We start from the raw sequence: 23,078 nt of genomic DNA, 5'->3' as shown, positions 1-23,078 counted from the left end.
TTTTTTTTTTGTAGATTTTTGCTTGTGCTAATGACTTTATGCGCTATTTCCCAAAGGAAGAACATAATCTTTTTAGGCGGATGTCCTTTCCATATTGTCTTTGCTCGCGTGAGATTTATTGCTTCTACTTTTTCCCCCATGTCCATCATTAAGGATTTTGTAGAAAACACCCCGTCAACGCTGGGGAGCCAAGTCAGTGAGTTTGCTTTGTTTGATAATACCACAGGGGTAAGGTCAAGGCTTAATTCGGTCCACTCCGTTGCTTCATAATCCTTTAAATTCCTACCAAGCTTTAGGACCCAAAATTTGTTGACAACATTCCACATTTCTTTAATTGTGGCTTTTTTGCTATGAGAGAGCTTGTTCAGAAGTGGATACTTCAAGGTTAGTGTGGTGTTTTCAATCTATGAGTCGGTCCAAAATGATGTGCTTCCCCCATCACCCACCTTATGGCGAGTTCGGTTGGTGATGAGGTTTTGATGTTTCTTTTATGTACTTCCAAGACCCTTTTGTAGAAGATGGAGGGGTGATTTTTGTTTGATGTAAGAGTATATTTGGCCTTTATAAGATTTCTCCATATGGCCTTTTCCTTTTGTTTGATGTGGATGTGGCTATATAAGCTATTTGCATCTACCAAGACGACAAAGCTTTTTGTTTGATGTGGATGAGATGCATCCTTTAAACCCACAAATACAAGCGTATCTAACTAGTTTGGCATTTAATATAATAATGACCTTCATCTGCAACAATGCACTCAAAGCTGCTGCAGAGAAAAGATGTGGAAAAGGAAAAGTGAAGAGAACACTAAAATGGAGTTCTAAAAGCACNTGCTCAGTCCAGGTTGCACCTTGCTTTCAGTAACAGAGCCATTGTCCCTTGCCAACTCTCTCACTGTTTCAAGAATAGCAGCTCCTGCAGCCATCCCACTGCTAGCTGGGGCTGCAGGTTCTCCAGCATTAATTGAACCAGAAGCTTTAGCAACTTTATGAGCCAAGCTAGATGGATCTGCCCCTTCTAAGGTATCAACAGTCTTGCCATCCTGAAACATGAAGTTAACTATAATGCAAATACTTCTTTTCTTTTTTTTTTTTTTTTTTTTTTGTAATAAGAGACAATTTAATTGATGACTGAAATTTACAAAAGGGATGTATAATCCATGGTGTTTACAAAAGGTCTTCCCAATTTGCAATGAGGGAGGTATAACTACAGGAAGTAAAAATATTAGACCGTTCACACCAAGATATAACTTGGTAAACAGCATTATCGAAAAGTTTTGTTGGACTTGAGAGGGTGGTACGTGAAGGCCATATCCTAGGAAATGTGAGATGTCATCCAAATATATTGAGAATAATTGTCCAAAAATTCTGAGCATATGGGCATTGCATAAACAAGTGGCTTAGTGATTCGTTTTCTTTCTTGCATAATGGACACCAATTTGGAGAAAGAGTGATGTAAGACATTCTTTTTTCTTTCTTTCTTCTTCTTCTTGTTTTTTTTTATTTTTTTTTTGTAGATTTTTGCTTGTGCTAATGACTTTATGCGCTATTTCCCAAAGGAAGAACATAATCTTTTTAGGCGGATGTCCTTTCCATATTGTCTTTGCTCGCGTGAGATTTATTGCTTCTACTTTTTCCCCCATGTCCATCATTAAGGATTTTGTAGAAAACACCCCGTCAACGCTGGGGAGCCAAGTCAGTGAGTTTGCTTTGTTTGATAATACCACAGGGGTAAGGTCAAGGCTTAATTCGGTCCACTCCGTTGCTTCATAATCCTTTAAATTCCTACCAAGCTTTAGGACCCAAAATTTGTTGACAACATTCCACATTTCTTTAATTGTGGCTTTTTTGCTATGAGAGAGCTTGTTCAGAAGTGGATACTTCAAGGTTAGTGTGGTGTTTTCAATCTATGAGTCGGTCCAAAATGATGTGCTTCCCCCATCACCCACCTTATGGCGAGTTCGGTTGGTGATGAGGTTTTGATGTTTCTTTTATGTACTTCCAAGACCCTTTTGTAGAAGATGGAGGGGTGATTTTTGTTTGATGTAAGAGTATATTTGGCCTTTATAAGATTTCTCCATATGGCCTTTTCCTTTTGTTTGATGTGGATGTGGCTATATAAGCTATTTGCATCTACCAAGACGACAAAGCTTTTTGTTTGATGTGGATGAGATGCATCCTTTAAACCCACAAATACAAGCGTATCTAACTAGTTTGGCATTTAATATAATAATGACCTTCATCTGCAACAATGCACTCAAAGCTGCTGCAGAGAAAAGATGTGGAAAAGGAAAAGTGAAGAGAACACTAAAATGGAGTTCTAAAAGCACAAATAGTTACTGTGCAAGAATTACCGATCCAAAAATTCGATATCCCACTACAACCATATTATCCTCAGCATTCTTTTGTTTTGCTGTCCGTTGATATATATTTCTAATCCAACATGATTAAGTCAATTTACTTGTAATCTCGTAAGAAAATGTATTATACTTTTCCAATAAATTTAAGGATAATTATAGCTTTAAAAGAAATAATCATAACCAGCCAGAAAAATTGCAATGTCAAGTTTAAAGATCAGACAACCAAAACGTAACAATATTGCCATACCGCCAGTAAATACAATTGGACAGACTGCAGGTTGGAAACTACTCGTGTACTGGTCAACCCCGTAATACAATTTCATTATCAACGAAAAGAACAAGGAAATTGCGATGTCAAGTTCAAAGATCAGACAGCCAAAACGTCAAACTTTTGCCATCTCTCTAGAGAATACAATTGGTTCGACTATCAGTAGGAAACTATACTCGTCAAGTAAAAAACGTAATAGGATTCCATGATCTACAGAGCCAACTTGGAAATTATAAATAATTCAAATAATATTGGCACAACCATTACTCAAATGAACGCAAAAGAAGCACAACGAAAAATAAAAAACAGGTTACTCTAACTGACCTTGATAAAGACAAAGTAAGGAACGGCAGCAACCGAGTACGCTTCCGATATTTCGGGTTGCTCTTCAGCTTCAACCTATAATCTCCATGAACAACTAAGAAGATAAACAATCGAAGTAATAAAAAATCACAGGGCAGATAAAGATCACCGAAAACAAGTATTCAAGAGATATAGAGACCCACCCTTAAGAAACGAGCGTGAGGAAAATCGGTAGAAAGGTGTGAAAAGACCTGGTCCATGTGCTTAGAAGCTTCACACCATGAAGCCCAGAAATGGAGGATAACCAGGGAATCACTCCGAAGCAGGCCGTCAAGCTCCGCTTTAGATTGTACGTCCTTCACAGAACCACTCATTGTTCTTCCGGACCCGCTGCACACAGAGAGAGGATTGATCAAAACTAGAATTTGATTCAATTGCGAAAAAGCCCTAGAACACTTATGTTGAAATTTCTCTTTTATTCTTTTACTTTTTCGTTTTAATAACTTTACTCTTCTCTTTTTTTGGTTTTAATTTTTATTCTTATAGATTAGGTCTAATTAATCTGAATCTAAGGTTTAAATTTTATGTCTAATCATTATGGTTCCCCTAATATATTTTTAAATTAAAATTAAAAATTTAATGACTTATTAAAAAAAACTTAAAAATTATAAAATAATTAGTTGTTTTTTAATGTTCAAAACAATACTACTAAATTTGTAATTTTATTATTTAAATTTTTTATAATTGTGTTTAGTTTACTAGTAAGCAAGTGGTTATTGTTTTTTTTTTTTTATAAGAGAAATTGAGATTAAATAGATAAATTTCATTAAAGGAGTAGTATTTCTATAATGATAATTATTTAAGATAATCTTTCATAAATTTATTAAAATTAAAATCTAAATCTTAATTCGAGCACCGTTCAACAGGTAAACCATCAATTATCATTTCTAGTTCGATCTCCAATGAGAATTGTTCAAGAAAAAAGAAACCTAACATTTAACGGGATCAAATTAAATCATCATATGACAGTCATTTTGAAGGCAAAATATGACATGCACTATAATAAGGTAAGTTTGGAGCTGGTGTGTCTAAAGTGTATTACTATAGCTTCATAACTAGCAACCTAAAAGCCATTTCAGGATACATGACTTGGCTTTACAGTTTACACAAACTAGTTTCCTTAAGCGAGTTCCAAGAATCACAAAAGCTTTGATTTTCTTCAAGGTTTCTCTCCCCAATGATGTGGCCTCAAATCTCAAGCTCCATACACACCAAAACATACACTCAGGGATGTGAATATAAGATTAAAAAAACACAAATACAAGGGTGTTTTGCCCTGATGCAATTTAAGTTCTATCTTCAATGGATTTCCTGCTTTGAGTTCTATCCATTTTCCTTTGTTGCCCTCATTTGTTCTCAATGCATTCTTTTCACGAAACTTAGTACTGTTCGGTCAATAGTATCCAACCGAATTACAATGGAGCTCCCATTTTCTTCCTCGGTCCACTGAATTGACTCTTTCTCCAATAGCTTCATAACCTTTTTCCAAAAAAGAAAAAGGACCAAAAAAGAAAAGGAACATCACAATACATACCGAGCTTAGATGAAACTTCGTAATCTAGCTAGATTTCAAAAGTATGGATCAAACTACATTTGATCTTGATCGATGATATATGATTTAACTAGTTGAACTATAGATTCTTATAGAGTAGAGAGTAACTATTGAAACCCTCTACTGGCAGAGTCTAGCACCATTGTACCTAGTTCAATAAAACTTTTAAGTTCTTACCAAACGTCGGCATGACCGTTTTGAGGTATCTTTATCATCTGCCCCAAAAATTACTTTAAGATGTTTGATTGCTGATCAGTAAACAAACAGTTGTATGAAGATATGATATGAACAACTAGAAAGGTAATTATGGGCTGGAAATTAAAAAAGAAAAGAAAAAAGAACAGAGGAACTCACATGGGATCCCAGAGAGTGAAGAAATTTGAGACTTCAAAACTCTCACTGCCTCCTTGCCACCAATGTCATGCAAATCAAGCAACATTTCATCGTCTTCAGTATCTGCATTTCTGCTTACAGGAAAAGTGAGCCAGAAATTTAATTACAACAGTTGAAAAGGCATACTTGTGAAGACAATAACCACCAACCTGGGTTCAAAAAGCAACTGACTTGATTGTTCATCTGCTTCTTGAGCCTTTTTATGAAAAAAGTGCCCCTACCTCATGCATATATATCATAGGAACATGAGTTTGATATTGTTAACATCCAAATGTGATTTAGTTTTGATGCTATGTTATAACTGCCAACATCATCATGTTGAATGGTGGCTCTAATCTCAATAACACATGAAAATAAGATTCCTTGGAGAAATGGGCTTTTCTTTTGTAATATGCAGTTTTTTACAGCTACAAATGGGAAAGCTTTCTATAATCCTTTGGCCTAGGGGCGTTTGTGGGGTAATTTCTTTCTCCCTTTTCTTTTTGCAATCTCAGTTACTTATTTTAAAAAATAAAAGAAAAGGAGAAATACAAGATAATAAACACTACCCCATTACCTCATCTATGAGTTTGGCTGCTCGAACAGAATCCCCTTTAGCAAATGCATCTATGCCCTACAAACAAATTTCTCATCTTAGAAATGATCCGAATGACACTGGAATTAAGTTTTTGAAGTCAAAACAAGGCACAAGAACCACCTACCGCTGCATAATATTCCTTCATTGTGCCCCGGTACTCCCTGACAGCTTTACGAAGAAGTTGGTAGTTACTTTCCGCAGCCTCATCTGCAATTGGAAGTGCACTGTCGGATCAAAAATAATGGCCAAAATGACAAATAAAAACATATAGAAATGATCTCAAACCAGTATCAGTAACATTCATAGAATAATTTTTTAACAGGACTATTCAGTACTTCTTGAACTGTGCAGTTAGAGCACTTGTGCCGGTTATAAACTTTAGTAATTTACTTATACAATCAATGATACCGTTGAAAAGAGACTTTAACCATTTGAACATTTGAATTATAAGATAATAGAATGCTGTGAGTTCAGAAGGTAAACGATTAACATTGCTAATCTATTTTCATCAGTATTCACAGCCAGTTCTTGACTCTTCTATGACCCCATAAGTAAATGTTAACTATGATGACTCTGTAGTTACCATCCAGACTAGGCTTCTCCTCGTACTCCACACGCTTCTCGGACTCTGCCTCCATGTCTTTGAATGGTTCACTCAGCAACCAATCACGTGCTCTAGACTGCTTCATTCTTGGTACTGTTCTTCTTGGTAACTCCTCTTCTGGTTCCTCAGAAGCATTAAATAAAGCAGTCAAAACCTCCTTTTGAAGGTCAATTCTGGCCTTCTCCCGGTTAGTTAACTCCATGTCTTTTTTGCTTGATGCTATATTTCCATTCCTGGATGACCAGAAATTAACATTAATTTAGAGCTCATGAACAAATAACAAGGTAACTTTGTACATTAAGAGGTATTATCCAGACTACTAGAATATCAAGGAAAATCCTGAACATAATATTTGTTCTAAAAAAATATGAAAAACAATAGTCATCTCTCTACTCTTAACACTGACGCAAAGCTACCAAATTGAAATTGGGATAATGAGGGAACAGACTAAGAAAGATATTTACCCTCCAAGATAATGGTTTTCTGGCTTATTTCTCTGACGTGAAATTAAATCTGATCTTGAACACGAAGCTACAGTCTGCAAAAGGATAACAATCGGGTAATAAAGAAAGAAAACACATTCCAAAGAACAGCAACAACTTTATTTCCGTGAATTTACGAAAAAGAATCTAAAAATCAGTCCTACCCACCAAAACCTTTCCATTTACGAAAGGTAAAAATATAACTCGCAACAATGGCTTATAGTATTGCTTAGAATTTAAAAAAAAAAATGTACCAATTTTTTTAAAAAAAAATAATAATAAAAAAAAGTTTAAAACAGTCTACGAAGTTAAAGACAATGTTTTCTAAATGATGCATTCAAAGAGAACAAGTTTCTTGTCTGTTGAATTGGAGGTGAGGGGTGTCACAATTCATGGAGCGATTGGCCTCCGAGAAAGTCGTCGAGAACGATAACTATGAAGAGATTAGGTTGTGACCCTTAAGTAGCGTCCATCCGGTCACGTGAGGACCAAGATAGACGAGTGTCATGACGCGACCAAGGAGGATGATGCATCATTCAACACACCATATAATGTGTGCATTGAATCCAAGGTGAGGCATAAGCGAGACAGAGGTAACAACGTCGACACAAGGGACAAATATAGGTTTGATAAATGGCCAGATAAGGCCCTAGACCTTAACCTCCAAAGTCGAGGTTCCAAAAGGAGTTTGGGCATGCAGGAGGTAAGTCTGTCTTAGTAAAGGTGCTAGCCATAGACACATGGGATCCACTCAAGTTCACTTTGAAAACGATGATTTTGAGAGAAAATGGAATCGTTGGAGGCTTTAACACAATTCAAGAGTATTCAAAACTGAAGGAAATTAACACATCATAGATTTATCTATCTCATAAAACCATTCAAATAACGATATAACTTATAAATTATTATAGAAAATTCCACCATAATTCTAACCAGCAACAAAACTACAAAGATTTCACGAGTATAACGACTATTCACAGTATTTGCTATGTGAAAACAAGTACTCAAGTCATACTAACCATGTCAGTGGAATTTTTTCCAGAACCAAGTCTTTCATCCACTGGTGTTATTGACCGATTAAGCAAAATCTCCATGCTCTGAAAGCTCAAAAAGATATCCTTGAGAAGTCTTACTTGTAATCATAAGTTGGCAAACGTCTTAATGGTAAAATCTCTTGCTACAATACAATCAAGAAGCAAAATGCAAAATGCAAAACGCATGTCTTCTCATGATGATGTTAGAGAGCAGATATTTTCTGGAAGATGCAAGATGATTGAATCATCACGTAGAACTTGCAAAATGATTTCATTTTTATGAAAAACAGAGAAATTATGTAACTTTCACAATGATTTTATCATCACACAAAACTAAATGCAACGATTCAGTAGGCAAGTCTCTTCAAAACATGGAGGTATGTGGCAGCATGTGCTTATATTTTTAAATAAGACATTATCTCAGATGTCATTATAGATTACGATGAAGATGTGCAAATTATGAACTTCAATCTTTCTAAATTTAAGATCTCACCCCCATCATAGGTATTCACAGCCTTAGCTGCCGTGGAAGGCCATTTGATACCTATGCTTACTGGCTATGGCCACCATGCCCCACCAAGATACAATTAGAACTTACCCCAAAACCCTTCCAGGATCAGGTTAATATGCATCATTTCAAATCAATTAATTAATTTGTCCAACTAATTTCTTGGATTAAACATTTCCCAGATTTTAACTAACTAAGTAATCAAGATAGGCAATAAAGTTCAAGACATGACATATCAAATAACCGAGAGAAAGAGTTATAAAATGTACTTTAAAAAAATTTGTTAAAGGAAATCTGCTGAAGGGCGTAATAAGAAAAGCATCTGCAACACAAATTTTAACTAAATAAGAAATAAAGGTGGGCAATAAATTTCAAGAAGTCATGACATCCAATTAGCGAGAGAAAGAGAAAAAAAAAAAACTGCTGAAGGCCATAAAGAGAAGATAGACTCCGTGCAGAACTGCAATTCTTGAAAACCATCAGAGACAGGAAAAGTCATTAAAACTGGCATTTTGCGTACCTTTTTCATATCATATCCACAACTACCTGCAGTAAGAATAAAAGTCCTATTAACTGGTTAGAGTTCGATAGTAATACTAGTCAACTACAAACAACACAATAAATATACGACTCTATTGCAATAGATAGCAATTTTTATACTATTATTATTTATTTTAAACTCTCTTCTAAGGCTTATATATACTGAAATAATTTTCTTTTCTCAAATCAAGTTGCCTTCAACAACTTTCCTTCGTTAGGCTGGCTGTGCAAATACTGAAAGCACGGCATGGCTGCCCTTGGTTCATGGATTTTCTATTGAAGATGCTAAATAACGAAGTTCCTAAGTCTTCACAGTGCTTAAAGTTGAGATGACACAAGAAAACAAGTGTGACTTAAAACTACCAAAGTAGAGAGTTCAGAAATATTTCATTGACACCATTTCAATATCCCTTACGGTTCAAAAGGCCAAAAGTCAATTTATACTTGGGACAAATATATGACAGATAAATTATATTAGTCATTGTAAAGTTCTGACCCGCAAACTTTTAACGTGATTCTAAAGACGCCAATTGATTCTAAAAGTCTTCACGCACAACTAAACTTTCATGATCTTTGAGCACATAATACGAGCAAGGTTAACCAATTTTGCACCGGCAATAAAAAAAAATTTAGCCTACTAGATCAACAGAACAAACTTCTCAGAAACATAAGCAATCATAATAGGACAGTTTCTTCAAGACAAACAAAAGATATCTAGTTACTTTCCAATGAGTTGATACTTAAAAGCTACAATTGTAGATGACTGGAAAAGATAAAGATAACAGCCTACCAAGAACTTCTCGAATCACTTCCCTTTTCAACTTGAACCCGTCACCAAGCATTTTGAAGAGAAAATCTTCCATATCATGATGCAGGTGGAAGTCACTAGGTATGCCTGTACAGTCTCCTTCACTTGGAGATTCATGCAAAGCCTTTACCCCCACCTTTACCGGTTTGTATACCTTGGTAATATTATTTGCTGATGGCTTGGAACGAGCATACTCTTTACCAATAACGTTAGAAACTGTGCCTGCTGAAAAAGGCTGGACCTTTGACTTTCCTGTTTTCTGGTTCCCTTTGACCTGATACGACTTCTCAAGCACTTTATACTGACCCAAATTATCTCCATTTCCTAACTCACCGTTGGATGCGGAGCTAGAGGTGCTTCCCTGCATTTGAAACAGGATTTCACCCGCCAAGTCTGCGTTATAGCCAGCCTTCAAATAGGCAGAAGCTATCTCATTAAGTGAAAATGCAGAACCAAAGGCATCAAACAAAGACTTCAGCATGGTGTCCTCCTCCACACATTTTGATCCATTCACTCCACATGTTTCCTTCCCTGTCATTCTTTTCAAAACATAGAAAGTAGAAAGGAAAGATCAAATACATTTCTACAATAGCCAACTTGTCAAAAATTAGAACTCAAAAAGTCAAATTATTTCCATTAACCAAGGAAATGCGTTTCAATAACATCATAATGATAGCAATGTTTAAAACGAATCATAATAATAATAACGGCATGTCCCAAATAAAGGATTAAATGGTAAAGGTTACGGGACATCGTAGATCCATCAATTAAACCAGTGATAAAACTGCCAGAAACGGAGAAAATGAGACAGTAGAAACTATTGGATGATTCAAATTTATAGGAATTGTCATTCTTTGTCGTACATGTAAGATCTTTTTGTTTTCTACGTCATTAGACTCAAAGTTGACCCTGCAATACTCAAAACCAAATGGGTGGCGAATTTGCTATGACTCAAAGAATGGATGTTCATTATATCTATCCGACAGCATCTTTTCAACACAAGGCCTGCATTCTTAAAAGTTGGAGCATCTCACTATTGTTGGGAGGGGAGTCCCACATCCGCTAATTAAGGGGTTGATCATGGTAAGGAATATTATCTCCACTGACATGAGACCTTTCGGGGAAACCAAAATCAAAGCGATGAGAGATTATACTCAAAGTGGATAATATAATACTATTGTGGAGGTTAGTTGTTCCTAACACTCCTGAGAAGAAATTACCAGTTCATCTACATATATCCAGAAATTATGGAAATGACAAGACTCGATCTCACTCTTCCATCTCTCTTACATACACTTATTGGTGTTATGAAGAAGACCGTGCAAGCTCGCGCATAAATCAAAACCAAATAAAGAATCGGAAGAATCTAAAAGAAACGAAAAGGAAAACTACTCAGAACCAACAGAATCAAAATGTCGAAGAAAATACTGATTTCCGGTCAAATGCAGAAGTTAAAGAAGCCAGAATCAAACATGAACAAAATTCCACCAGGGAAAAACTCAAGCTTCAAACAAAGCCGACATTCCTCGGAAGAAAAATGAAATGAAATCAAAAACAGAAAAAGGATCATTCGACCCACAGCTCTATATGGATAAACATAAACAAAAATAAAATCTTCGAAAAGAACTGACATAGATTAGGAGTTGGATGAAGCAATGTCTCCGGCAAAGGCAATGAGAACTGGAATACTACTGAGTACCGAGTGGCTTGAATAAACATTAAACAAAATGATTGGAACAAAAGGATAATCGAATTGATTTTCGGCGCCTCGATGGGCTCCCTTCAGGGAGAAGTTTACATTTTATTCTTCCACGCGCGGCGCGTCCGTATTCCTATTCTTTTGGGCATTAAAATAAATTATTTTTTATTTCAATCAATAATGGTTTAAATAAAATTTCAATTTCCTTTCCTAAATGGTCATGATTAAACCGTTTTCTGTTTTCAATGATAGTGACCTTATTTATAACAAAAATCATTTCAGTAAATTATATGCCATTTTTTTAATAGTAAAAAAATATTGAAATATAATGGTTTTTGTTTCGCATGTTTTTAGAAAAATAAAATCCAAATTTTTTAAATCATGTTTCAAACTAATATGTTGTAATTATAAAATAAACCATTCATAAAAATAATACAAAATTTTGAAAATCAATTAAAAAGACAAATAACAAAATCCTAAGCCTAAATAGTAGGAATGTCGCATTTTACTGATCAAATTAAACACCGTAATTGTAGTAAAATTTATTACTAATTTTAACTTAAAAAGGTTTTTTTTTTTTTTAATTAAGTTCAACAAAAATTCTATTTTAGTTTAATTTATCTCTCAGGTGCTCATCAAATTTCTAATATGTGTATGTTTATAAATTTCATCAACTGAATTTTTTTAATGTATTTATATGAAGGTTAAATTGGTAATATTTATTAACTTTTATGAAATTTCAATTTTAGAGAAACATTTGCCTTTCTCTAGATTTAAAAAAATATAAAATGATCTTTTTATAGTTTAATATAGGTTAAATTAGAAACAAATATTCTTAAATAATTGGCACAATTATTGTAAAAAAATACTATTATCTCCAAAAATTGCAACAATGAGTAAATTATTCTAATTAATTTTTATGATTTAATATAAATAATCTATTATGATCAGATGAATCTTCGTGTTATATGAATTGATTTTAACATTTAATATCATAAAGTAGTGACCAGTTATTTTATAATATTGTATTCATCGATTATTGATATTAAATAGATGACTAATGTATAAACGTCAATATCAATATTGTTATTTTAATAAATAAATAAATAAAAAGTATTAGCATATTGTGTAGTATTAGAACGAGTGCACCCTTTCAAATTTGTAATTTGATTAAGTAGTCTCTCGTATTTTGTTAATTATTGCCAATAGATATTTATATTATGTAAGCGTTACACATCATAACAACCGACTAAAAGGGTCAATTGTAATATTTAACCAATTACATTAGCAGATTACACTATTAAATCAAATACAGAAGAATAATCGATTGTGATTGTAATACTTAATAAAGTTAAGAGACACGATTGCAACCCTTAGTAAAGTTAATGGACTAATTAATCAAATTAAACGCGTGTGAAATTTCATGTTTCAATTTAATGTCATATTTACTTTGCAAGAATAATATTATTATTTTGATGGATTTTATTCAAAATTTTCCTTGTTTTTTTTAGCATTGACATGAACTTTTATTTTTAGTACAACATTTAATATTAATTTTTGTTAGTATTGTACGTCATTTAGGTTTAAATGGCGTGTAAGATGAATGTAAGAAAAAATATATGATCAAAATAATGAAAAATAAATTTCGGACAACGCGAGATCTCGAGACAATTCAACCATTATCAAGCGATCGAAAGATCTGGTCCACCATTCCACCATGCTCCTCAGCTGCAGCTTCATCTCTTTTTGCCCCCTCCTTAACCTCACGAACAGGGAAGAAGAAAACAATCGGCAGAGAGGGGGGAGATTTGAACTTTTGAGGAAGCTGTGTGTTATACGATGATACCGCAACAATGGTCGTCTCCTTGTGGAAACCAATGCACGCAGAAATACGCAGCCCTCACCAAGATTCCATGTACGACCTTCTTCATCTCCCATTTTTACAGCATTTTCTCTCTTCGCCCTTCCTACAATTGCTATATGTTTTTCGCAAATGTTCGGTTTCTTGTTTTGATTTTGTTAGCCATGTCCTAAAATGGTTGCGATTTGCTTTGTTAGCTGTGAAACCTTCTTAATGTTTAGCTGGAAACTCACGTCGATGTACATCCGTGTTCTATTACTCGTCGATTGCAAAACATCACGGCGAATCGTTGAATTCCCTGCGTCTGATTGGTTCATTAGTTGTTTTATTAGACATGATTTTTCCTGGAAATAGTATTTTGATGAAACTGTTGACGGGAAATGCCCCCATTTGTTCAAGTAAACGATTGTCGAAGGATATACTTTAATCCCATGTTTCGTATCGGAAATTTGAGATTGTATGAATTGTATTTGTGATATGGATTTTGGGCGTCCTGTCAGGATGCTAATCTATTTGACTTTGGCAGCGAATAGTGTTTACCTACGAACGAAGATGGTTAGTTTCTTGTGGGATCCTTTGGAATCTGATACTAAGATGACGTCGTTATAATTGCTGACAGGGAGATTACAACATTAGTTTTGTTTATGTCTGAATTTGGGTAGTCTGATAATACTCGTTGTGCATATTCTCAATGGTTTGAATGTAGGGCGGGTATTTTGCAAAAAGGGGTGTGATGCTGATGGAGATGCCTGGGAAGAATGTAAGTGATATTCTTTCCTTCTTCTTTCTCTTCTTTCATGTCTTCAGTTCACTATAAGTATCTTCTAGATGTGATTTTCATGGTTTTTGTGAGATCCCACATCGGTTGGAGAGGGGAACGAAGCATTCCTTCTAAGCGTGTGGAAACCTCTCTCTAGTATAGGCGTTTTAAAATCGTGAGGCTGATGGCGATACGTTACGGGCCAAAACGGACAACATGTGCTAGCTGTGGGCTTGAGCCAACCAATGGTATTAGAGCCAGACACTGGGTGTTGTGCCAGCGAGGACGCTGGCCCCCAAGAGGGGTGGATTTTGAGATCTCACATTGGTTGGAGAGGGGAACGAAACATTTCTTATAAGGGTATGGAAACCTCTCCCTAGCAGACACGTTTTAACCGTGAAGCTGACGGCGATATGTAATAGGCCAAAACGGACAACATCTACTAGCGGTGGGCTTGGGCTGTTATAGTTTCTTACTTGCAAGTTAGAACATACAATCTGAGATTTTCATGGTCATGTTCTAGTTTCTACCAGTGACTCGTCATTATATCCGAATGCTCTGTTGGTTAGCTTCCTTGGATGTGAATTCTAGGCACTGTGTTTAGCAATGTTGAATCTGCCTACAGCTTTCTTTAGTTAATTTCAGCAACACGTATGTATAGACAGAAAGTTATTTGTCCAGACAATATTTTGTCTGCTTCCATTTTGATTTTCCAATGCATTGAAACAATGAACAGAAGTGTCGAATGTCTCTCCAAACCCTCAAGCTAATAGCATTTTGGTTTTTGTCTGGTTTTTCTGTTTTGTTGGTCTTTGCAAGACTTAAATCTGGTCGTGGAGTTTAATCGTGACCTTGATATATACATTGTAACTCTTAATATTAGTTGTTGGTGTTGTTGAATCTTAAGGCTTGGAGGAATGCACTGAGATATGCTATAAGGATCCTGTATTTAAGGACCACCAGTGGAGTGCTTACATTGACCGATCTCCTGGGTCTGCCAGTTACTCAGAGGTACTTAATCAACATGGTGTTATTTTCTAGAATTTCTTAGACTCTGAGGATTTCGACGTCTATCAAGTTTAGACTAATCACATGCAACGTTTAACTACCCGTCTCCCACCCTGCTCCAACATTTGTGAACTTGGAAGATATTAAGTTAATTCATATTTGTTTTAGCCAATGTGTTCGTTTTACTTTCTTTTCGATCTGACTCTTTGCTGCTCACAGGAATGTTTTCATGCATGTGCATCTGGTTGCGGCTTTAAGGTTTGTCTGATCTTATTAGTATTAAGCTTCTGATAACTTGTACACGCATCCAGCGAAAAGTAGTTGTGTGAAGTCCTTTGGTATCACGTATCAAATTGTCATAGGGATGAAGGACTCTCAACAATTTCTAATGTTCTTGATGCAGTTTTAGTTGACTTGATGCCATTTCTTTTCGTGATCAGTTTGATGTCGATTCTGGGACAGCTGACAAAATTCAAGCAAACAGGCCCGTGAAACCAGTGCCCATTGTTTCGAAACCAGCGCCACGACCTCCAATCACTGAACCTGTTGCCAAAAATGAAGATTTACCAAGCACTTCTGCATAGCAACAAAAAATGCAGATAAATGAGGGAGCATGCCTCAAGAAAATTATAGTCGGTCAGCTAGGTTCTAGTTGTCTTGTAACCTCTTAACGTTCTCTGAAATCGATCTAACCAGCAACCTCAATTCGAATGCAGGCTTACGTCTACTGTTGCTATCTTCTCCAACGCACGAGCTTCATTAGTCTGTTGGATTATATATTACGACACTCGCTGGATAGTGCAATCCTTCCTTGTGTGAAAAAACTTGGGTTCCTGACATAGATGTTTGTCCCGTATGCTGAGAGTTGCTGATTTCTATGTTGTACTGTCCATTGCTCTGGCTTCAAAAGTCAGCGAATTTTGTGAAATGATATTACATTATAGGGAATCTGTTACTTCTTTGCATTTACACTGAGCTCGTAAAAGTATATTCAGGTTTGTAGGAGAAAAGAATTTTGTGCCAATGACGAGAGAATAAAATTACATTCAATAAAATTCCATAGTTCTTTGGAATTATATGAAGAAAACGCAGTCATAAGATTGCATTATTCCCGAGAGGAAGCCCATGGAGTAGCCTTCTAACATGTCAAACCTCTAGCCACAACCTATTTCGGTACAAAATCATGTCCCACAGCCATAGCAATAGTTAAAAATCTTCAAAATCTCTGAATCCTTGGCTTGCCATGCAGTGCCCTGGCCTATCCTTATGCGGTCCGCTACTCGCAAATTTAATCGGAAGCTGATAGCGTTGAACAGCTCGAGGGTGTGGCCGCTAACCATCCTGCCTTTCGAGTGCTGAAACCCAAGCCAGTGACCGTCCCCTTTGCCGCCATGTCTTACAATCCACCGAACTTCAATGGATTCCACGCAGCTCTACTTCTACAAATACTAGTACTTGAGTGCGGTGCGGCCGGAACAAAAATAAGATACACCACTTCACAACTTCCAACTTCCAAACGCTACCGCGGACCTTTTGGGCTTTTGTGATGGCCCAAGTTGTCGATGGAGCCCAATATAGCCTAGCAGCCCGCTTCATTTTAAACCCAATCTCAAGGCATTTTCTGAAATTTCCTGAAAAAGAAAAGGAAAAGGTAAAAGATCAAAATGTTACTGCCCAGGATCGAACTGGGGACCTTTAGTGTGTAAGACTAACGTGATAACCACTACACCACAGCAACCTGATGAAGGGCAACATGATGATTACAAATTACTATCATGTAATAAACAAATTTGGCCTTATCATGTACTTTGAGTTTGTCCCACATCGACACATCTGAAATGAAGAGAAGTACCCACTAGCTATAAAAGAAAATCAACGGGCTTCGTTGAAACATACTTACCTGGACGGGGCTTTTGGGTGATCATCGAGGCCCATAGCCTAGGTTGGTGACCTCCATTGCACTTAGGAGGGGTGCCCGCCTAAGGTCTGTCCAAAGTGGCAGAGCCTACGTCATAATTTGTGGTAGTGGGGGCCTGCGTTCGCGCGGCCCCTTTCCATAACAGTTAAAATATTGATTATTCAATTTTTATTATCTGTTTTTTTTGTTTTTGTTTTTTTTTATCTAAAGTTAAATCTTTTTCGATTTCAATCTCCCATTTATTCCCTACAGAATAATCGCTTCTTTGCTTTATTCAACTGGTCCTTTCATGCCTCTCATAGCCCCGCCAACCCCACAGTCTAAACGCAATTGTATCATCATCATTCATTTCACCGTAAATTTATGGATTGCTATTCAATCGTCCAATACTCTACTTTTTTCCAATGGTGATAACGTGCAGGCATTCGATCTCTCTACCTCCAGATGCGAGTCTCGCCGAACCAATTTACAATTCTCCCATGGTGGTTTTCACTTGGGCGGAACTGACTGATGATGCTAAGTATGGCGCATATGAACGTTCAACATGCTGTTGGTTCTTCTTTGGCAGAAAGTGCATATCTACTGTTCAATGAACTGACTGATGATGCCAAGACGTGGTTAATTGGATTGTCCTTACAGTTGGGTATGTCCAGACAGGGTTGGTTTTTGGAAAATAAAAAACAACAAATAGATGTTGCTGCCCAGGATCGAACTGGGGACCTTTAGTGTGTAAGACTAACGTGATAACCACTACACCACAGCAACTTGATGATATAGTTGTCCACCATATATTTTAACTCACAATTTGATTTGTTGCTGCTCAGGTCTGATAACCACAACTTGGGAAAGTTGGATACTAAAGTATTATTTTAGTAAAAATAAAATTTTATATCTTTGCGTGAAGGGAGTCGTGGCGCTCCATGTAAAGACGATAGACCAGACCGTAGTACGAATACGTCTGCCGGTAGATGTCGAAGATATAATGTTCTGAAATGAAGTGACCAGCCATTAGATGCATACCTTCCTCCAACAAATGTGGAAAGGATCAAATCAGCAAAAGACTACCAGCCCCCCATGGCAAACCATCTATCCATCCATATCAAGTGCAGTCGGGATGGGTGAAGGTTACCGACTCCCAGAAGTCTGGAGGCTTTGGTTTGAGGAAGAGGCCGAAGAGCATAGAGGAAGAGGCCGAAGAGCATAGAGGAAGAGTTGGAAAATGACCCATATGACTTATATCGATACTATCAACTCTTCAGAAGCGACAGTGTTCGAGACGATATTTTTGACATGGACATACCAATGGGAAGATTGACAAATATCCCAAGCCAACAGTTATAGGCAGAATTTGAAAAGGCAAAGTTGGGGCTGAACAAAGGGGAATGTGATTATCATATAAAATTCAAATAGAAAAAACCCATTTACTGTGATGATGTTAGAGAAAAGTGGTTGAATGTTCATCACCATCATCATCACACTCATAACCCATCAATTTCCTGTTATCATCACATGACCTGTTTTTTGCTATTAATGATTTGGTAAGGAAATCATTAGAAATCTCGAGAGATCTTTTCCAATTTCCCCTACTTGCAAAGAAAAATAAAGCATTCAAAGCTGCTTTGATAGATAACATCAAGAATGTACAAACATGTACAAATGTGCTAAATACAATTTTTATGGAAGACTTCAAATCAAACTATATCAACTTCACCACCCAACACACCAGCCCTACAATAACTCAAGACTGGTTTTTTCCCCTTCAGAAATGGAGGTGGGAAGAAACAGTTGGCTTGTCTTCTCTAGCTTTTACTATTTTTTAGCCGAATGCATTTCAGTGCTTTTGTCATGGCCTCTCATGCCAAAAGGACTATTCATTTGGAGAAAAACTACCTAAAAGAGTGACATTAGATTACGTATGTACCGATCACTTATCTTAGATGAGTATCGTAGGTGTCGAAGAGGGAGTCTGGAACAATCAAAGGCAGTTTGTCTATGTACTTGAAAAGCCTTTGCAGATTCTCTCGAGTCACTGTCGCCATGTCCACAATGTCCCTGTTATCAGTAAATACCCAGAGATCGCCAGAATTTACTCTCTTAAGACTGTCACGACAGAATGGGCACGACTGGGAACGTGTTTGCCTGAAGTACATTCAATAGAACAATAAAACTATTAGAAGTTGATATAAGGTAGAAAGTAGAAAACAGATTCAATTCAAGAGGTAGTCCAGAAAGAGCTGACTGCTGAGTCTATAATTCATCAGAAGAAGCATTAATTGGAAGAGATATGCCAAATGATACTCCACATGCAAGACAATCAAATCGGAGATATGCCAAATCGGATGAGGGTATCAAACAATTAATTGTCTTGATCTTAAATCGCTTAAAATGAAGTATCATGAGGCATCTATCCAATTAACTAAAGATGAACAGAAGGCTTAATGTGTACAGGAAAATTTTGTTAAGGGACTCTGTAGATAGCCTTAAGAACCCATAATTAATCCCGCCTAGTGAAATAAGTTAAAGAGAAAACTGAAAATGAAGAACAAAAGAGATGAGAGTACCATTCACGGTAACATTTCAAGCACAAGGCATGGTTGCAGTTGGGCAATACAACCTTGCTAGTAGTCTCCATGCATATTCCACATTCTTCTTCTCGTTCAATGTCAATATCTGAAGACCATATAAGTTCGTCGTCATCTCTTCTTCGATACCTTTCCATGCAGACAGCCTTCTGCTTTTTATCTTCGGTATCGGTAACACCTCTCTGAAGTTGCAATAGAGACGGGTAAATAACAGCTGATCATAGCACAGTTAAAGAAGTCAGCAGTCACAATATACATATATATCAAACAATCATCTGATGGAAAATGCGAAATTCAGACACTACCATAGAATTCCCTGATGCTTGCTTTTCTCTCGTTGGTGGACATGGTGGTCGTACCATCCACATAGACCTGCAGCACAAGATACGTGGTGAATTCAGCAATGTTAACACGATAAATGGATTTTAGGGATGATTACAAAATATAATGCTATGAGGCAACAAACTTAACCTTGTAAATTAAAATTCTCAGCAGTCCAAGGGCTCCTGCAAGATGGCAGTCTGTCCATTGCACTAGGAAGAGGAACAAGTGAGCAGCAGGACTGTATGATATTCTCATCTGAAGACAGGGACCATCATATTCCCCGGGAAACTCCGATGCCCTACAACTCAGGAATAATTAAACATTAAGTTGAGATATCTGACAAAACCAGCAATCTTGAGAATCTCCAAGCATTGCAAGAAATCACAAGCATTCAAACATTTCAGCTTTTAATTCATCTGTCAATTTTCATAGCCTGGGCACAGAGCATGATTCATAATATAAAAAACTATGACATATTGGATATTTTCATCTTTCCTAGACAAGATCATATTTCTCACAACTTAAAATTAAAAAAGAACAAAAAAACTAAGAAATTGTTGTTGCTAAGTAATTTTTTATTTAATTTTAAAGGAAGTATGCCTTTTTCATTCATTATTAGGAAATAGGAAGGAGTTATCACACGGCAAAATGTAAATGCAGCTTCTGGAATAAGTGAAAAAATGTTACAGAAAAGCACTTACGTCTCGAGAGATAGAAACGATATTAAATGGGTTATAAACTAGTCTCTCAAAGAAACTACTATACAATTCAAGTTTGGTTTTACATAAGGGATCACTACAACTAGGTGACATCCCTTAAATTATACAAAACAGAGCAAAGGGTTTTGGGCAATGAAGGCAAGATTTAAAAACAAAAGCACGAAAAAGAATGAAAAAGCAGAAGAATCGGTTGAAGACAATAGCAAACTTGTAAAAATAGAATGAAAAGGCACGATATTGATACTGCAAAAACAGGCATTCCACAAAGAGAACCAAAACAATGATACATTCGACTCATAGGTGAGAGATACACAAAGAATCGGCTTCCCGAGTTCAAGAATATGTCGATCATTATTCATAATCTGTACAACAAGACCACAGTGAGATGCAGAGAGCATAGAGAAGGTCCTAAAACACATCACCAATAAACCAAAGAACAATTCATGAAAATGATGACCAAAAACTCAATGTGGGGAACCATTGACAAATCATCTAACGACAAATGAGCAAACTATTTACCCTTCAAGAAATTGAGCCGTAAAACAGAGAGAAACGAAACTTGTCTTTACCAAGATATAAACCATCGTTGACAAATATAATTACTCAAAAACAGCAACTTCAAGATCCACAGTACTAAAAATCAAAATCCAGAAATTACATTTCAAGCAAAATTGAGGGGGCGAAGCCAAAACCCCAAAAGTGATCAGGCAAAAAACTACAATAGACAGTCAAATACGAAATTGTAAGAACAGAGAAACCCCCAAAAAAAAGGAAAAATCAAAGCTCACTTACAGAGTATTAGCATGCTGAATATCAGCTTCAAGCACTTTGAGGGAGTCCTTGAACGACTTTCTCATGGAAGATACATACATATCCACCCAAAGGGTAAAAATCAAGCAAAACGCAACCAATTCCTTCAAATTTCCCCTCCAAAAAGCAATAAAAAAAAAAAAAAAAAAAAAAAAAAAAAAAAAAAAAAAAAAAAAAAANATTTCTCTCTCTGGGAGTGGGTAGGCAGCGTGCGAGTCCCGTCTTCTCTCCTTTTTTCCTCTAGGAGAGTGTGTGTTTTAGACCTTCGTGTTGCTTCGGTGCAGTGCCTCTTGAAGGCGAAGCAGATAGTGGGGGGACACGTGGCAGATATACGGCTCGTCGCGAGCGTCGGAAGAAATAAAATATTTGAAATATTAATTAGACAATCGCAATAAATTTATTTAAAAAGGAAAAAAAGGAAAAGATCAGCAAAACGCCGCGTTTTATTGGAAACGGCCTTATCCATTTCTGCCGGCCCTTTGCCCCCCTCTATAATTACCATTCTACCCCTTTGTTCTCATTTTCACTTTTTCATTTATTAAAAAATACTTTTCTTTTTCAAAAATCTGAAAAATAAAAGCAATTATTATTTTTAAAATGAAAAATAAAAATAGACTAGTGCTGAAATATTTTATTAAAAAAATAAAGAACCGAAAGGGTCAATGGCTAATTTTTAATTCAAAAGAAAAAAAGTTATTTTGAGTGTATATTTAAATATCCTCTTTTTTTAAAGAGATGAATTTAGGTGATGTGACATGACACATCAGAAATCATTTTCTTTAAAAAATGTTTGAACTTTATGTTTGGTGTAGTGGTTGTGTGGTCTATTTTGTTTCTTATAAGATCCCAAATTATAATTTTGGCTCTATTATTATTATTTTCCGGCCAAATTTTTATTTTAGTTCAACAATTAGTGAAGAGAAATTATTTAATTCTGTCTTCAATTCCCACCTCCCAAAACTCCCTTTCACTCTTCTCTGTTTCACCGACAAAGCCCAAAATGTCCAGACTTTGCTCGGTCGGAGATTATAGTGCCAATAATCTTATGAAATGCTTGCAGCTCCGTTCAGATGGGTATGACATTGCAGCAACAACCTTGGTGGACAGTATCATACCATTGTGTAGAGTTGTGCTTATTGAGTAAGATTCATTGAACATGAACTTCGACAATGTTAGAGTAAGAATGTCCCGTCCTAGGTATCTAAGTTCCAATTTGGACAACTAGAGTAATTTTGTGCAAGTTTTCAGTTGTGGATATCACAGTTCTCTTATACTTTTAAACTTGTTCTAACTGTTGGATGATGAAAGTCCCACATCCACTGATTTAGGGAATGATCGTGGATTTATAATCAAATAATACTTTCTCCATTAGAGGCTTTTTGGGAAGCCCAAAATAAAGCCATGAGAACTTATGTTCAAAGTGGACGATACCATACCATTGTGGAGAGTCGTGATAATCTAATACTAACTACAATGAAAAAAAAGTCACAATAATAAAAATAAAATTAATACTTTCATTTAAAATAAGTTATTTTTATAATTGGCGGAATAAATAATAATGACTCAAATATCTTCATACTTTTCCTTTACTTCTTACATATTTATTGTCGTCTATTCTTACATATTTATTGTCGTCTATTAAAGACAACCATTATATACCACCTATCTCAAGTGACCACCACCTACTATTAGCAACAAGCTCCTCCACCTCTGGCAACGACTACTAGTCATTAACGACCACTAGCTATCTCTGATGACTACAACCACATGATGCAAACTACACTATCGATGACCATCTATAATGACCACCATCAACAATCACGACCTACCAACAACTACCTCTCGGTTGATTTCATGGTAGTTGGTCAATCTATTGTCTTAAATGCAAATTTGAACTTATTCGTTATCAATT

At 36.1% G+C, this 23,078-nt stretch overlaps 4 protein-coding genes and 3 non-coding genes across 11 annotated transcripts in view; 2 read left to right on the top strand and 5 right to left on the bottom strand.

The window, feature by feature from the left end:
- The window catches only part of LOC111782188 (monothiol glutaredoxin-S17-like), a 5,494-nt gene extending 2,119 nt beyond the window's left edge, over positions 1-3,375 (bottom strand). Inside the window, exons 1-3 of one of the 2 annotated variants that reach the window (XR_002813065.1) lie at positions 3,131-3,375; positions 2,949-3,042; positions 838-1,039 (exon numbers count right to left, since the gene is read on the bottom strand). Coding sequence is in view for 1 of the 2 variants with exons in the window: in XM_023663009.1 (XP_023518777.1) it covers positions 2,949-3,023; positions 3,131-3,301 (246 nt within the window). In the remaining variant the exon portion in view is untranslated. Of the gene's footprint in view, positions 1-837; positions 1,040-2,948; positions 3,043-3,130 lie in introns of those variants that run through there. The other variant, XM_023663009.1, reaches the window with a different exon arrangement.
- Positions 3,376-3,959: 584 nt separating this feature from the next.
- Positions 3,960-11,316, bottom strand: LOC111782185 (putative nuclear RNA export factor SDE5). Its single transcript, XM_023663004.1, has 12 exons — positions 11,117-11,316; positions 9,468-10,024; positions 8,658-8,683; positions 7,615-7,692; positions 6,578-6,651; positions 6,093-6,346; positions 5,634-5,716; positions 5,489-5,545; positions 5,082-5,149; positions 4,894-5,003; positions 4,717-4,787; positions 3,960-4,466 (listed from the first exon to the last, which is right to left on the bottom strand). Exons 2-12 carry the CDS (start codon positions 10,021-10,023, stop codon positions 4,344-4,346), a joined length of 1,500 nt encoding a protein of 499 aa, XP_023518772.1. The 5' UTR covers position 10,024; positions 11,117-11,316; the 3' UTR covers positions 3,960-4,343.
- A 1,536-nt stretch (positions 11,317-12,852) lies between these two features.
- Positions 12,853-15,782, top strand: LOC111782187. 3 transcript variants are annotated; one of them, XR_002813064.1, is made up of 6 exons: positions 12,853-13,099; positions 13,752-13,805; positions 14,713-14,816; positions 15,033-15,071; positions 15,254-15,449; positions 15,530-15,782. XR_002813064.1 is itself a non-coding variant. In XM_023663008.1 (6 exons), the coding sequence occupies exons 1-5, from the start codon at positions 13,024-13,026 to the stop codon at positions 15,395-15,397; spliced, it is 417 nt and encodes a 138-aa protein (XP_023518776.1). In that variant the 5' UTR covers positions 12,853-13,023; the 3' UTR covers positions 15,398-15,445; positions 15,530-15,782. The 3 variants fall into 3 exon arrangements, 2 of the variants coding, with proteins under 2 accessions (XP_023518776.1, XP_023518775.1); XM_023663008.1 differs by having other exon boundaries at positions 15,254-15,445; XM_023663007.1 differs by having other exon boundaries at positions 15,254-15,782.
- A 696-nt stretch (positions 15,783-16,478) lies between these two features.
- On the bottom strand, positions 16,479-16,551 carry TRNAV-UAC. Its single transcript has one exon. It is a non-coding gene; the product is annotated as a tRNA-Val (tRNA).
- Positions 16,552-16,705: 154 nt separating this feature from the next.
- LOC111782350 lies at positions 16,706-16,867 on the top strand. The gene has a single exon (XR_002813100.1). It is a non-coding gene; the product is annotated as a U1 spliceosomal RNA (small nuclear RNA).
- Positions 16,868-17,423: 556 nt separating this feature from the next.
- Positions 17,424-17,496, bottom strand: TRNAV-UAC. The gene has a single exon. It is a non-coding gene; the product is annotated as a tRNA-Val (tRNA).
- Positions 17,497-18,325: 829 nt separating this feature from the next.
- On the bottom strand, positions 18,326-21,479 carry LOC111782186 (uncharacterized ATP-dependent helicase C144.05-like). Of its 2 annotated transcripts, none has more exons than XM_023663006.1 (5): positions 21,347-21,479; positions 19,785-19,945; positions 19,619-19,685; positions 19,293-19,527; positions 18,326-18,870 (listed from the first exon to the last, which is right to left on the bottom strand). In XM_023663006.1, the coding sequence occupies exons 2-5, from the start codon at positions 19,890-19,892 to the stop codon at positions 18,660-18,662; spliced, it is 621 nt and encodes a 206-aa protein (XP_023518774.1). In that variant the 5' UTR covers positions 19,893-19,945; positions 21,347-21,479; the 3' UTR covers positions 18,326-18,659. The 2 variants fall into 2 exon arrangements, with proteins under 2 accessions (XP_023518774.1, XP_023518773.1); XM_023663005.1 differs by lacking the exon at positions 21,347-21,479 and adding an exon at positions 21,149-21,307 and having other exon boundaries at positions 19,785-19,935.
- Positions 21,480-23,078: the final 1,599 nt, after the last annotated feature.

Source organism: Cucurbita pepo, chromosome LG19, assembly GCF_002806865.2.
Source record: "Cucurbita pepo subsp. pepo cultivar mu-cu-16 chromosome LG19, ASM280686v2, whole genome shotgun sequence".
Taxonomy (NCBI): domain Eukaryota; kingdom Viridiplantae; phylum Streptophyta; class Magnoliopsida; order Cucurbitales; family Cucurbitaceae; genus Cucurbita; species Cucurbita pepo.
This window is presented reverse-complemented; position numbering and strand designations above follow the sequence as displayed.

Bases quoted from the DNA above. Each gene is read 5' to 3' on its own strand.
- LOC111782185 (XM_023663004.1), bottom strand. From the start codon at position 10,023: ATGACAGGGAAGGAAACATGTGGAGTGAATGGATCAAAATGTGTGGAG. The intron at 6,652-7,614 runs GTTAGTATGACT...ATCCTTTTGCAG, and splicing joins GAAAAAATTCCACTGACATG to ACTGTAGCTTCGTGTTCAAG. The intron at 4,467-4,716 runs GTAAGAACTTAA...TTTTGGAAAAAG, and splicing joins AACGGTCATGCCGACGTTTG to GTTATGAAGCTATTGGAGAA.
- LOC111782186 (XM_023663005.1), bottom strand. From the start codon at position 21,228: ATGTATGTATCTTCCATGAGAAAGTCGTTCAAGGACTCCCTCAAAGTG. The intron at 19,686-19,784 runs GTTAAGTTTGTT...CTTGTGCTGCAG, and splicing joins TGAGAATTTTAATTTACAAG to GTCTATGTGGATGGTACGAC. The intron at 18,871-19,292 runs GTACTCTCATCT...AATGTACTTCAG, and splicing joins TTGAAATGTTACCGTGAATG to GCAAACACGTTCCCAGTCGT.
- LOC111782187 (XM_023663008.1), top strand. From the start codon at position 13,024: ATGATACCGCAACAATGGTCGTCTCCTTGTGGAAACCAATGCACGCAG. The intron at 13,100-13,751 runs GTACGACCTTCT...GTTTGAATGTAG, and splicing joins AGCCCTCACCAAGATTCCAT to GGCGGGTATTTTGCAAAAAG. The intron at 15,072-15,253 runs GTTTGTCTGATC...TTTCGTGATCAG, and splicing joins CATCTGGTTGCGGCTTTAAG to TTTGATGTCGATTCTGGGAC.